The sequence below is a fragment of the Panthera uncia genome, chromosome X, assembly GCF_023721935.1.
Source record: "Panthera uncia isolate 11264 chromosome X, Puncia_PCG_1.0, whole genome shotgun sequence".
Taxonomy (NCBI): Eukaryota; Metazoa; Chordata; class Mammalia; order Carnivora; family Felidae; genus Panthera; species Panthera uncia.
The window spans coordinates 104767865-104781441 of record NC_064817.1 but is presented as its reverse complement, the minus strand read 5'-3'; the positions used below and the strand labels follow the sequence as shown (position 1 = coordinate 104781441).

General features: G+C 41.7%; 1 protein-coding gene across 6 annotated transcripts in view; it reads left to right on the top strand.

Moving 5' to 3' along the window:
• Nucleotides 1–13577, top strand: part of MBNL3 (muscleblind like splicing regulator 3) — a 111472-nt gene that overhangs the window by 83531 nt on the left and 14364 nt on the right. For all 6 annotated transcript variants that reach the window (XM_049644302.1, XM_049644303.1, XM_049644299.1 and 3 more), the window contains 3 exons: nt 8615–8806; nt 9874–10110; nt 13223–13373. In XM_049644302.1, coding sequence (XP_049500259.1) covers nt 8615–8806; nt 9874–10110; nt 13223–13373 — 580 coding nt within the window. The remainder of the gene's footprint in view (nt 1–8614; nt 8807–9873; nt 10111–13222; nt 13374–13577) is intronic.

The window sequence follows — 13577 nt, the reverse complement described above, 5'->3', positions numbered from 1 at the left end:
CCATTTTGTAGATTTAATGGAAAAGGAAACCACTTCCGTATTGCAGATGACCAGTCTCATGATCCGTACAGAAATTACAATGTATTTTAATGAAGGTTCTTTGGCGGATTTTTCAGCTTATCTACTCTTGAGACGATACATGATGACATTGAGCTCTTTCATCTCAATGTGCTGACATCTAAATGTTTTGTAAAGTGATTTTTGCAAAACGTTTAAGTCGGCGATGACAGGCATTATGTAATTATCACGTTAATGTGCTCTTAATGTAATTATGACTGTCGTTATCATGTGAAGTTCCGCGTTGACTGAGGTTGACCACATCGCATCACAGGAGTGTATGGAGTCATACCATGCATCCAGTCCCCCAACTGCATTCGGATTTTACCGTGTTTGCTAAAAGGTTAGACAAGATTTTACTTTTAGATATCGCAGCTGAAGCCTAACATTATTTGTTCAACAAATTGTTCCCAGGGGTAGACTTACCTTGAGGTTAGCGAAGGCTCAGGGCCCCTCATTTGCATGGGCTCCGTCCAAGGCCCTGGCAAATGTGCTGGAGCCCTAGCAATGCGTTTGCAATGCCTTTGTAAGGTTTGCAAAAGATACCCGTGTATTCTTTGTTCTTAAGACTCCCCTACCCTACTCAACTGCCTCAACTTCAGGCCCCCCAGACCCTGGATTCACTCGTGATTGCAGTTGCTGGGCCAAAGTAGAGCCGTTGTTCAGGTCCTTTGCCTAGGCCGTGCCTGTCACACAGCTTGAAGCTCCTTCTGTAGTAAAACGAAAGAAGTCTCACCATCAGTCGGTTTTCTGCCTTGCCCCAACTCTGTTAACGCACAATGTGAAATCTTGTTTTTCCCGAGGTTAAACAGAAGCGCTACAATTTTTGCAGCCCGACAGAGAGCATTGGTACATGATATCTTTTACAGTGCCCATTCCTCTGATAGTAACTAATCTCAACATTCTCCCATGTGCCTCCCTCACATATTCCCACGGGATAAATTCAACGTAATCTCCTCTCAGCCCATTGTGTGTCCTTCTCCTCTGGGGCTGGTTGGCTCAGTTGGTTAGAGCCTGGAGCTAATGAGACCGTGTGGGCCTGTTAGCTTCTCTGAGATGAAGGCAGGAAGTTTGGAGGGCTCTGGGAAAATCTTTTTCTCTGAATGGAAGATAAAACAAAAGCAACAGTCGACAAAATCAATGCTTGACAGCCTCACCTACTGAGGATGATTTTTTTTCTCTCAGCAAAACCATCCCCTTGCTCAGATCAATAGAGTTCAGTAGGGAGAACCACCAGGAGACTTAGTGTAACGCCTGTGGTGGCCCCTGGCACCTGATAATAATCTTAAACTGGTCGCCCACACAATCCTATTTTGCCTTCATATCCTTTATGCATCTACTGAATATTTTAAACTCTCCTTTCCCTGGTCTCTGCTCTTATGCCACTCTGTGGATACCAGTCATATTAACAATTCACTAGTCTGGAACCACGCATTAAGAAGCTGCCTGTCGGGGCTTCTGGGTGGCTCAGTCTGTTAAACATCCGACTTTTTTTTTTTTTTTTAGTTTATTTATTTATTTTGAGAGAGTGTGAGAGCATGTGGTGTGCGTGGTGGGTGCTAGTGAGCGAGTGGGGGAGGGGCAGAGAGAGAGAGGGGGAGGGAGAGAGAGAATCCCAAGCAGCCTCTGTGCTCAGCAAGGAGCCCGATGCGGGGCTTGATTCCACGACAGTGAGATCTTGACCTGAGCTGATATCAAGAGTTGGATGCTTAAGCGCCTGAACCACCAAGGCTCCCCAAGCGTCCGACTCTTAATTCCAGCTCAGGTCTTGATCTCAGGGTCAAGCCCTGAGAGTTTGAGCCCCAAGTTGAGCTCTGCACTGGGCATGAAGCCTACTTATAGAAAGAAAGAAAGAAAGAAAGAAAGAAAGAAAGAAAGAAAGAAAGAAAGAAAGGAGGGAGGGGGGAGGGAGGGAGGGAGGGAGGAAGGAAGAAAGAACAGAAGGAAGGAAGGAAGGAAGGAAGGAAGAAGGAAGGGAAGGAGGGAGGGAGGGAGGGAGGGAGGGAGGGAGGAAGGAAGAAAGGAAGGAAGGAAGGAAGGAAGGAAGGAAAAAAAAGAAGTTGCATCTTTTGATCTATAGTATCACAAAGCCATTGTTTCAGAACTCTACATTGGATACCTTCTGATACTGACGATTCAGCCACTCCAGTTTAAAAATGCACACATCCCTATGTTTGTGTATGTGTGTATGCTTGCATGGCACACACGTGTGTATAAAGTATCCTGTGCTGCTGACACACAATGTGCATCTATGTGAAAAGACCGTTTGGGAGCAGCCTTCTGCCTCAAGTCTTCCTTAGCAGACAGCACTTCTGATCCCTGAGTGTTTCTTTTGTGCTGTGATGTTTGAATTTGATTTTTCTAACTGATAATCCTAAAATTAATCAGTGGCTTAGGAATCTCTTTTCATTCAACCAAGTACATACTTATCGAGCATCTGCCCTCTAGGAATGTATGATCTAACAATAGTAAGATGGTGAATTAATATTTTTGTGCTACTCTTAGTTTCTGATTTCTACCTGATCCTCTACATTTTGTTATACCTTTCGCCTTTTCTGGTTTTCCTCTGTAGAGTTATCTTTCTATTAACTATGTGTTGTTGTGTTGTTGTGGTGGTGGTGGAGGAGGTTTGTTGAACCCTTGATAATTATAATAACCCTTAGCATCTATTTACCCTGGACTTGCATTGAAATGTTTATAGTCTCCAGACTTGCTGCGGTTCTCTGCTTTTCTCAGCTCTGGTCATCCCTCCCCCACTCATGTTTTGTTTAATCCCCTTTGTTAAAATTGGGTAACCACTTGAGTCTTCCATACTTTCCCTTTCCTGGTGGAGTACTAGTTACTTGAGTGCCGCTGTTATCACATATAGTTCACCAACATACAATTTTTAGGTCAGTCTTTGTTCACTTTTCAGGAACAGAGTCAAAACTGCCTTGCCCGTCTAAAGAAGTCATTTGCCCTCTTGCCATATTCTTACCTGTAAAATCATCTGGTGTTACACAGATTTGTCTTTGGGCACTCCGTCGTAACTGCTGGCCTATTTTGCAGCTTCTTTTCCGCCAAATATGGGCAGATCCAAACCATATTGTGCCCTCCCTTACATGCTATGTTTTACACCTTTAACACTCACAACAAGGTATCGATCCATTGCCTACCTTCTGTGATTAAGGTCAGAAAAGCCAGACGTAGATGAGGACAACTATTCACTTTTGACCATTGAATTTATGTATTTTTTTGGTGATTTTTTTTTTTTTTTTTTTTTTTTGCCTAGCTCTCTCTTGGGCCACAGTGACTTATTCATTAACAAGTAGGATTAGTACATAAACACCACTATCAGCTTGCGTCTGTTTATAAAGTTAACTCTCAATTATTGAGGGACCAATTAACTAGTCTGGAGGTTATGCGGGCATCACTCAGAACATCACTCAGAGAGTGTGGAGATGACCAAGCAAAAACTCTGAAAGAAAGATTATTCAGTTGTGCTCCATGTGGACAGTAAAGTCTGGGGGAAACTAGACTTATACATTTCAAAGTGCTTTGGGGTTAGCTAAGGACAGAAATTCACATGGTGATGGTGAGCAGGGCTTCCTTTTATACTATATAAATGCTTGTCAATGAGCAATAAAATTAAGGTATTATGAGTGCTAGTAAAAGTTAAAGAGTGTTATTTTTCTGGTATTAAAATCTAGTCAACAAATTATTACCAAATGTTTGCCATCCTATAAAAGGAAATGTTTAGTCGCCCACCTCTAGACAGGAGCTCAGAGAGGGAAGGCCTCAATTATGTTGCCTTCAGGCAAGGACTGGCATAATTGACTTAGAGTGTCTTGCATTCATCACACAATAATTGTAATGAACCTTGGATATTACTGAAGTAACTACAAATAGATCTAAGCTGTTGGGGAGACACAAAGATTGATTTCACATAGCACTTCACATTTGTTTCTTTATACTAGTTTGAGGGATAACCCATTTTAAATGATAACTCAATGTTCCTAAAATGTATGTGTAAACTAGAGATATTTCAGGCATAGTTTTTTAGTGGATTGTATTACAATTCAAAGTTGCTTCAAGGGGCGCCTGGATGGCTCAGTTGGTTGAGCATCCAACTTCAGCTCAGGTCACGATCTCGTGGTTCATGGGTTCGAGCCCTGCGTTGGGCCCTGTACTGACAGCTCAGAGCCTGGAGCCTGCTTGGGATTCTGTCTCTGTCTGTCTGTCTCTCTCTCTCTCTCTCTCTCTCTCTCTCTCTCAAAAATAAATAAACATTTTTTAAAAAGGTGCTTCAGAATCCTTTAAGACCCAAAATGTGGTGGCTCCTAAAATTTTACCTTTCACAAGATTCTATCTATCTCCCCATTCTTAACCACTGAGTACTTATTGTTTCATAAATAAATAGTGAAGAATCCTAATTTTAGTACCAATTAAGAAAATATTTTAGTGGGGCGCCTGGGTGGCGCAGTCGGTTAAGCGTCCGACTTCAGCCAGGTCACGATCTCGCGGTCCGTGAGTTCGAGCCCCGCGTCAGGCTCTGGGCTGATGGCTCGGAGCCTGGAGCCTGTTTCCGATTCTGTGTCTCCCTCTCTCTCTGCCCCTCCCCCGTTCATGCTCTGTCTCTTTCTGTCCCAAAAATAAATAAAAAAAAAAAAACGTTGAAAAAAAAAATTTAAAAAGAAAATATTTTAGTGAATATTTTAGTATTGGTTTCTCAAGCCAAACCTTTTCAACTTGTGGAATCATGCCACAAGTATTAAATTTATATACATATAAAATTAGTGCTTTACTCCAGAAATGGATGGAGTGCTTTACTTTCTTGGAACCCTCTAGAATGAGGGTCAGCAATTGCTTCTGTAATTGACTAACTAGTAAGTATTTCAGGCTTTGTGGCACAAGAGGCAACGTCAAGGATACTATGTAGGTACTTCTCCAAAAAGAGAAAAAACAAATACGTACAACTTTTCATCAATACGGATCTCCTAATGAGCACAGTGGAATTTATTTAAGGACAGTGAAATATGAATTTCACACACTTTTCGTGTGTTATGAAATAGTCTCCATCTTTTACTTTTTTCAACCATTTAAAAATGTAGAAACCATCCTGGTTTGTCATCCTGACCATACAAACATAGGTGGGCCGGATTAGGCCCAGGGGCTGGAGTCTGCCTACCCTTACTTAGCCTGCAACACACGCTCTTTGACAGTGATTAGTCCATAACCCAGCCCCGGCGGGAATTCTGTGAGGGCTTTAAGTTGCTGAGCAAGTTCCATATTCAGAGTCCACAGCTTTCAGTGAAGTCCAGGATTAGGGGCCACTGTTCTAGAGGCGATCACTGACTTTTACGAGGTATTTCTAAGGCCCTGGTAGTTCCTAGGTACCGTGCGATCACTCTTGGGAATTCCTACCCTACCAGCTAATGCTGTTGGAGACGTTGGGAGTAAATAACTGTCTAGGTGACCTTGTTATTCATGAATCAGTTGTCTCCACCATTCTTCACGGTTTGTTTTTATAAGACCCCGAGAAAGCTGAAATTCCACCCCTCTGGTTCTCGGAGGAAAAGCCTTCTCATATTTTCAAATATTTAGTAAATAATTTAGGTTCGAGTGAGTATCTGAAACAGATTTAAGTGCCCAGACCATTTCAGGTTCAGCCGGCTAGGAATTTTTTTCTTTAAAAGGTTCTTTACCCCCAAGATGGGTTCTTGTTAGCTCAACTGTCAGGCAGGGCCGCAGACGAGGTATAGGCAGGATTAAAATTGCTTATTAAAACTGAATGTGTGAGCTTGCCGGCTGCTTAACAGGTGGCTGTTAGCCAAAGCTAAGCCCTTGAAATGTTCAAACTCAATGGAATAGTTACCCTGGGGCAGAGGTGGTGGTAAGAAAACCAAAATGTCCATTTGAAAATAAATAAGGAGCTCAGGAGTCCCTGCCTAGGCCCAAGGGTTGTGCTTAGAAGAACTTGCTTCTTCTCAATAAACAGTGTTAAAGAATGAAGTTGTTACTCAAGGAGAAAATGGTTACAAAAGCGTTAATACTCATTTTAGAACGTAAAGATGGCACAGTATAGTTCGTGGCAAAACCTGAAAAAAATCCAAACATTTTCAGCAAGCCCTTTGCACTTTTTATATGGACTTCTAAGTAATTTGCAACTTCTTTTCATACACTTGAAGCCTGTAACAAACCTAAACAAGTTACAATATATTCCAAAGAAAGCAGAAGTTAACCAGGAAAATTTCCCCGAAAAAGGAAGGAAAAAAATTACAGAAGTTCAGAGCTACTGCAAATAGGAAGCATCACTTACATGCATTAGGCTTAAACATTATTAACTGATCACTATTTATTAGTGATTAATGATTTTTAATCTGGAAAACCCACTCACCTACCGGTCTTTCTTTTAATTCAGTAGTTTTCGAAGAGAATTGTAATAATGGTTCTTCTCACTTCTGTAAAAGGCAAAGGCGGAAAGCATCCGGGAGAAACAGCAGGGGGACTTCAGTGAGAAATTTACTATGAAAGTCAGAGAGAAAAGAGAAGTAAAACAAAGTACTGTTGTGTGGTTCAAATGCAGAGTTTTTACAATGAGAGATTCTTGCTGGTTTTGAGACAACCATGAGTCATCAAATTGATAAACTGTGCCTTATCGTGGAAGCATGCCTGGGTGGCAGTTTCCAAGAGATTTCCATCTCATTATATAACAATATCACATCAGCTAATTCCTGGAGCTTCACATCTCATTCAGTGAGAAGTACGGCGTGTCCTTACAGCCTTACATCACAATGCCTAGTTGGGCTGGGTCAGCCCTAGACCTGGTCCTCAGACCTTAAAGCCCCTCCCTGACTGCACCATCATCTTTCCCGGTGCCTGGTGTTGCCCCTTCCTCTGAAAGCTCTTGGCTGCCATGCATTCTCTACTCACCCTAGTGAGTCTTGTCAGTTTTGAGGGGCCAAGCTCTTTCTGTCCTTCCTAATGTGCCAATTAGCTACTTTGAGAAAATCATCTACAGTAGAGTGCTCTTTGGGAAGCCCCTTCCTTCCATGTTGGCATGTGGTTGTTTTTTTTTTTTTAAGTTTATTTATTTTGAGAGAGACAGAGATAGCACAAGTGGTAGAGGAGCAGAGACAGGGAGAGAGAGAGAGGGAGAGGGAGGGAGAGAGAGAGAATCTCAAGCAGGCTCTGCCCTGTCAGTACAGAGACCGAGGCAGGGCTTGGATCCACAAAACTGTGGGAACATGACCTGAGCCGAAGTTGGATGCTTAACCCACTGAGCCCCCCACGCGCCCCTGGCGTGTGGTTTTTAATGGGCTTTGGGGAGAAGGCTATGCAGGTGAGAATTTCAAGTCAGACTAGGGGGTGGGTTGGTGAATATATATATTGGCCCTCACTTCATACTCCATAGCCTCCCATTCTACCTATACTTAGGGCTGTTCCTATTCATGTGATGTAGCAGAAGATATGGATACAGCTTGACGGGGCAAAAGATTCATCCTTTCTTTACTGAAAGAAATCACAAGAAAGCAAGAAAGAACAGATGCTATTAATAATGCACCGAGAGAAACCACCAGGTGCACACCAAGGCACTAGGTACCTTATAGAGTCCCTGCTAGAAATGTACTGCATTTAACCATGGTTTGTTATTAATTCATTAAATGCTTCCATTTCTTTTTAAACCTTATCACTGATTCTATCAGTCATTTACTAAGAATGGGGTATTGCAGTGGAGAAAAGAGAACTATCAAAGAAATTAGAACCACATTGAAAAGAAAAGATTCCCACATGTGGAACAAGCTGGAAAACAGCACACAGAGGGATAAACTACATGGTTACAGATAATAAAGGCGATACATGTATCAAGCTCTTGAGATGAGGACTTTCATAAGAGAGAAAAATCTGTGAGAGCCCTTTGCATTTCTAATGTTTTTCTTGACAAGTTGTGCTCCAGTTTATATACCTTCAAGTCCTATTATGTTATGTCTCCCTGCCTAACAGGGATCCTTGGAACATTTTTTAGGGCCTCCTTTTGAGTTATGGATATCATCTGGCCCCCTAGGTAAAGACGAGGCTGGGCAAGTCAGATTCATTTGTGAAATAGAACCTCTAATTTTTTTTAAAAAAAACGACCATTCCAATCTCATTTTAGGTGGACAGCAAGAAGTTGTTAGAGCTTTCACCTTTCTTTAATCTACCCCTTTCTTCCTCACTTCCCTTCTGTCTTCTGTAATTGATAGTGGGCCAAAAAGAGGAGTGAGGTGGTGGTGGGGCTGGTGGAACTTTGGTAGGACCGGCAGCCTTCGGGCCAGGCAGTGCTGATGGAAAGAGGAAGGAGGAGAGTGGAACAGAGGGGCTTTCGGGAGAACCGGAAGTCTGCCTGCAAGGGCCATGCCTGTGTAAGGAGACAAGGCAGATTGCCTGTACAGGTGATGTCACTTGTGGCAGAAATCAAAAGCAACAATGGTAAATTGGGATATGGCTTAGGCTCTTTGAAAGAATGCCTCCTGTGTAATAATAGAAAAGAATCTATTTACCTCTAATGGCTTTTTTTTTTTCTCTTTTCAACGTGCAGACTTCTTTTCCTGTGAATCCACCCCTTGCAGCTAATCCTGCCATGGCTTTCAATCCTTACTTACCTCATCCTGGGATGGGCCTGCTTCCTGCTGAACTTGTACCGAATGCACCTGTTCTGATTTCTGGAAACGCGCCTCTCGCATTGCCAGGAGCTGCCGGTCCCAAACCGATGCGTTCAGATAAACTGGAGGTATTGATGTGGAAATATATAAATACCTGTAGGGTAGTATCAACCCCACGCAGAAAGCAACATTCTCAGGGCCCAGCGTTTTGAATGCTTTCAGTAAATACACCTGAGTTTTTAGCTTATGAAGTATAACCTCAGAAAAATGTTAAATGTCTTACTACTGCCATTGTAGCCTGTTATGCAACGCATTGATTCAGTTGTACAACAGGTCACACGGTGTCCTAGTGTGCCCAGATACGGACACTGCATCCCTTTTGCTATGGCACAAGAGGGCTGGTGGGAATGTTCCTTTAACCCAGGCTCCAGCTTTACAGACTGGGATCGCCGTATTGTTAATGAGTCTCTACTTGCTATAATAATCCAACTGGGAAAAAAAAAAGTAGATTAAGTCTCTATGAATGCAGAATATTAAGGGAGTATCATAGTATGCAAACCTTTTTCTCCATCTTAAGAATGATGGACTAGATAATGAATATCCCCGCTGCTTATGAAAAGGCAATCTAGAAGAAACTTCAGCTTTTTTGATTTATGGAAGTCCTTCAGTCTTCCCTTGTCATTCTTCCTACATTGAAATAAATAACTAGTCCATTTCATACAAAGGCAACTCCACTGGCTGACTTAAATGCCTGGCATTTGTATCGTAATGGAATCTGACTGTACACGCAACTCAGTTGTGATCCACAATTTTGCTGGGAAAAACTGCACTGCTGTGTGACAAAGACTCATCTTGGACTTTAGCAAAATAACCCCCTCTTGAAAATTTGGCTAATTACACTTCAGGCTGTGAATTAAGCGGAAGATTGAAAAGTGGTTTTCAACAATACTTTTAAAGCAGACAACTTTCCTTTGGGCATAGCGGAATATTTTTTTTTCTAGGAATAGAAACATCTATGTGGACGTCTCACCGGGAATATGGCTTCACATTATCCTTCAGCTTTTGTAGAATTTTCCTAGATAGATGACGAAATCATGTATACTCTTGCTCTTACGTTCACTGGCAAAATAAATAAAAGCTAATCAGCTTCCAGGCATCCATGTGATATGTGTTGTCACTGTCACTGTAATTTAAGGTTTGCCGAGAATTCCAGCGCGGAAACTGTACCCGTGGTGAGAACGATTGCCGCTACGCTCACCCTACAGATGTTTCCATGATCGAGGCAAGCGATAATACTGTGACCATCTGCATGGATTACATCAAAGGCCGATGCTCCCGGGAGAAATGCAAGTACTTTCATCCTCCTGCTCACTTGCAAGCCAAACTCAGGGCAGCTCATCACCAGATGAACCACTCAGCTGCCGCCGCGATGGTAAGAACGGACCAGGGGTTGTAGGCTGTTTGGGGGGAAATGTTAGTACATTCCTCACCTTGTCTAATATCCTTATAACCATAGTCTTGAATAGTCATGAGTGGATCGTAGTATGGATAGCCAAGGTTGTAAGCTGGAAAAGAGAAAACCTATTTATTCTGCTTCATCTGCTCAAATTTTCTAAAGATAATTGTTTCAAAGCTTCGCTAATGATTTTAACCTACTGTGCTTTTTCTCCCATGTTTTGGAAAAGAGTAAATTCTATCACTTAAACAGTAAATTATTTTTGAGTAGTTTTGATAGCCTAGCTAATCTTAATATCCCAAAAAGGCAGAAAGTTGTCTCTCTACCCTGTTTAAGCCACCTTCATGGACATTTTGTCAGTAAGGTAGCAGGTGGGAAAAATATATGCATAACACTACAGTGTGATAGGTTGAGAAATAGAAATTATGATTAGTTAAGTTTGTCATAGCTGTCAATTACTTTGAAAATCTGCTTGTAGGGGCGCCTGGGTGGCTCAGTCGGTTAAGCGGCCGACTTCGGCTCAGGTCATGATCTCGCGGTCTGTGAGTTCGAGCCCCACGTCGGGCTCTGTGCTGACAGCTCAGAGCCTGGAGCCTGTTTCGGATTCTGTGTCTCCCTCTCTCTGACCCTCCCCAGTTCATGCTCTGTCTCTGTCTCAAAAATAAATAAACGTTAAAAAATTTAAAAAAAAAGAAAATCAGCTTGTAATTTTTTCCTTTTTTTTAATGTGGGCCTTTCCTCATGTAATAGGGTATAATAATCTCAATAAGGGACAAAACCCTGAGGAAACCTCATGTTTCCTGGCCGTGGAGAAAAAAACCACCTACAGGATCCTGAAGCCCATGACAGGACCTTACCTTTTCATGAAAGAGATAGATTTACAGTAAAACCTTGGTTTGTGAGCATAATTTGTTCTGGGAACATGCTGATAATCCAAAGCACTCATGTATCAAAGTGAATTTCAAGAACCATTGGCTCAGTTTTGATCATGTGACATTCGGCATCACGTACTAATCGTATTGCAAGACGTCGCTTGTTTATCAAGTTAAAATGTATTAGAAATGTTTGCTCGTCTTGTGGAACACTCACAGAACAAGTCACTCGCAATGCAAGGTTTTACTGTATTTTCAAACATCCCTATTTGTTCAGGTTTTCCTTATTGAGTTGAAGTTGATCTTGGTGTAACTGGAACTTACACTTATTTTATTCCACAAAATAAGTCAGTCCCTATTCCATACGAGTGGGACTGTAGTGTCTTTGTTTCTAAGGCAAATACTCCAGATTTCTCCAGACTTTTCTTGTAGATTCTGGACTTGCTTCACCTCCTCTGTTCTCTCAGAACTGAACCCATCACTTCATGAAAGTAGAAGAAACTTATTTTCTCCCTTGATCTGTAAAACAGTCTGTTAATGAATTTTAAAAAGACTTCACCAAATGGTTTTGGTCTTAAGTTCTTTTGAAGGAGAGGATTTTAAGCTATGAAAATAGCAAGGTATCCAGAGTGTTTACTGCAGATTTTAAACCTCCAATTTTTTTTGATTACTTGGGTCAGTGGCATGGAGTTCAGAAGCAGTGTGCGTCTATGATACACAAGAGAAATACAGTTTCCCCTAAAAATAAAGGTTCTCATATGCATGGGATGTACCATTGTGCACCTGTTCCGTGCTCAGTCACGGGGCCTTCATATGTATGTGTCCATTTCTCATGATTTGAGTGTGTTTGGTAGGATGCATGTAAGTCAGTTCCAAATCTGTTGAGAATTAAATACTATCTAGTAGGCCTTCATTTGGTACTTGTGAATATCAATATAACATTCCTCTCTGAGTAGCTGGTCAGAGCAGAGTCTTAGTAGTGTGGTCAGATTGGCCCACAGGAATTGGTTTGAGGTAAGATCAAATAAAGGAGGCTTCGTGAAGAAATTTAGGCTTTCTGTCTTTTGAAGGATTCAGAGTTGAAATGTTTCATAAAAGAAAGATTTTTTTTGACCCTCTTCGTATTCATGTGCGTAGCTCAGGTTGACTTCACTGAAGCAGCATGTATGCATTTAAAAGCAAAAGACATGAAGAGTAAATATTTAGTTTCCAAAAAAAAAAAAAAAATAGAGATACCTTTAGACTTCTTTATCCACAGGAGAAAGAAGGTCATGGCATGCCCCTTTTTGGCATATGGAATGCTCATTACTCAACACAAGTGTTCCTGTCTCCTTAAGAATTTGGAGCATACCTAATTCTTGTTGCTGGGACATGTCTTTTAAGTCACATGCAATTTGCTGAGGGAAAAAAAAATGTAGAAAGTCATGTCCAACTTCTCTAATGAATCTGATCCAGGAGCAAATTTGACCGAGTATCATGGGCACCGTGAGATTTTGAAAGAAGTGTACACATGAAAGGAGAGTTTTAAATTCTAATACATTTTAGAATGAAACCTTACAAGGACTTAACGAAGCTGATGGTACATCCCGAAATGCACAGTGAGCATCTATAAATGAAAATTGCACATATTTTACTGTGTTATCTGGGTGAGGTGCGTTGTGAAGAAGAAAATTATTTACTTTTCCCTTACATACTAGTTGGAGGAAGCACAGTTCTAGAATTTGCACTGGAAGTCCTTATATAAATTGGATTTTGCTTTACGGAGCTACAAGATCAAACTCTGACCTCCTGACATCTGTTTTATCACCTGTATACCATTTATCTCCTAGATCCACGTTGGAATTTTAACTGACAAAAATCTCTTCCCTGCTATATCTGTTGCTTTTGCCCATCTCATCGTAATAGATTAATGGATGGACATCCCGGAGATGTTAATTTTAAATGAGTATTTGCTGTTCACAGCTTTGGGTCACATCTTGCTCAAATGATGAGGTCCTTTGTTATTTGCTTAAATGAGTGAAGTTGAAAACCAGTATGTTTTTTCCTTGTCTGTTTATTTTCTGTGTCAGGCTAGGTACTTATCTAGTCAATTGCTCAACAGATACCCTTGCAAAGGGTTCCCGGGCCATACCTTTATCTAACTGCTGCTTTGCTTGCCTTGAGGACATTTTGTTACTTTCTTTGATGCTATTTATTATTCCATCTCTCCCTCGCAGGCCCTTCAGCCTGGTGCACTTCAACTGATACCAAAGAGATCGGCGCTTGAAAAGACCAATGGTGCCACTCCGGTCTTTAACCCCAGTGTTTTCCACTGCCAGCAGGCTCTGGCTGGCCTGCAGCTCCAGCCACCAGCATATATCCCTGCAGGTGAGAACAGGGACTCTGGGCTGCACAGGTTTCGCGATGGTGTGAATGTATAGAGTGCGCACCGGCTGCCAGAGTTATGATGCGAGGACCGTCGACAGGTGTTTTGTCCGGAAATCAGACAAGGCAGTTATACTTGATCTGCTAGTCTAGAGAACCCCAGTTTTGCTATGATTCCTGCAAACGAATGGGTTGAAATCAAACTAG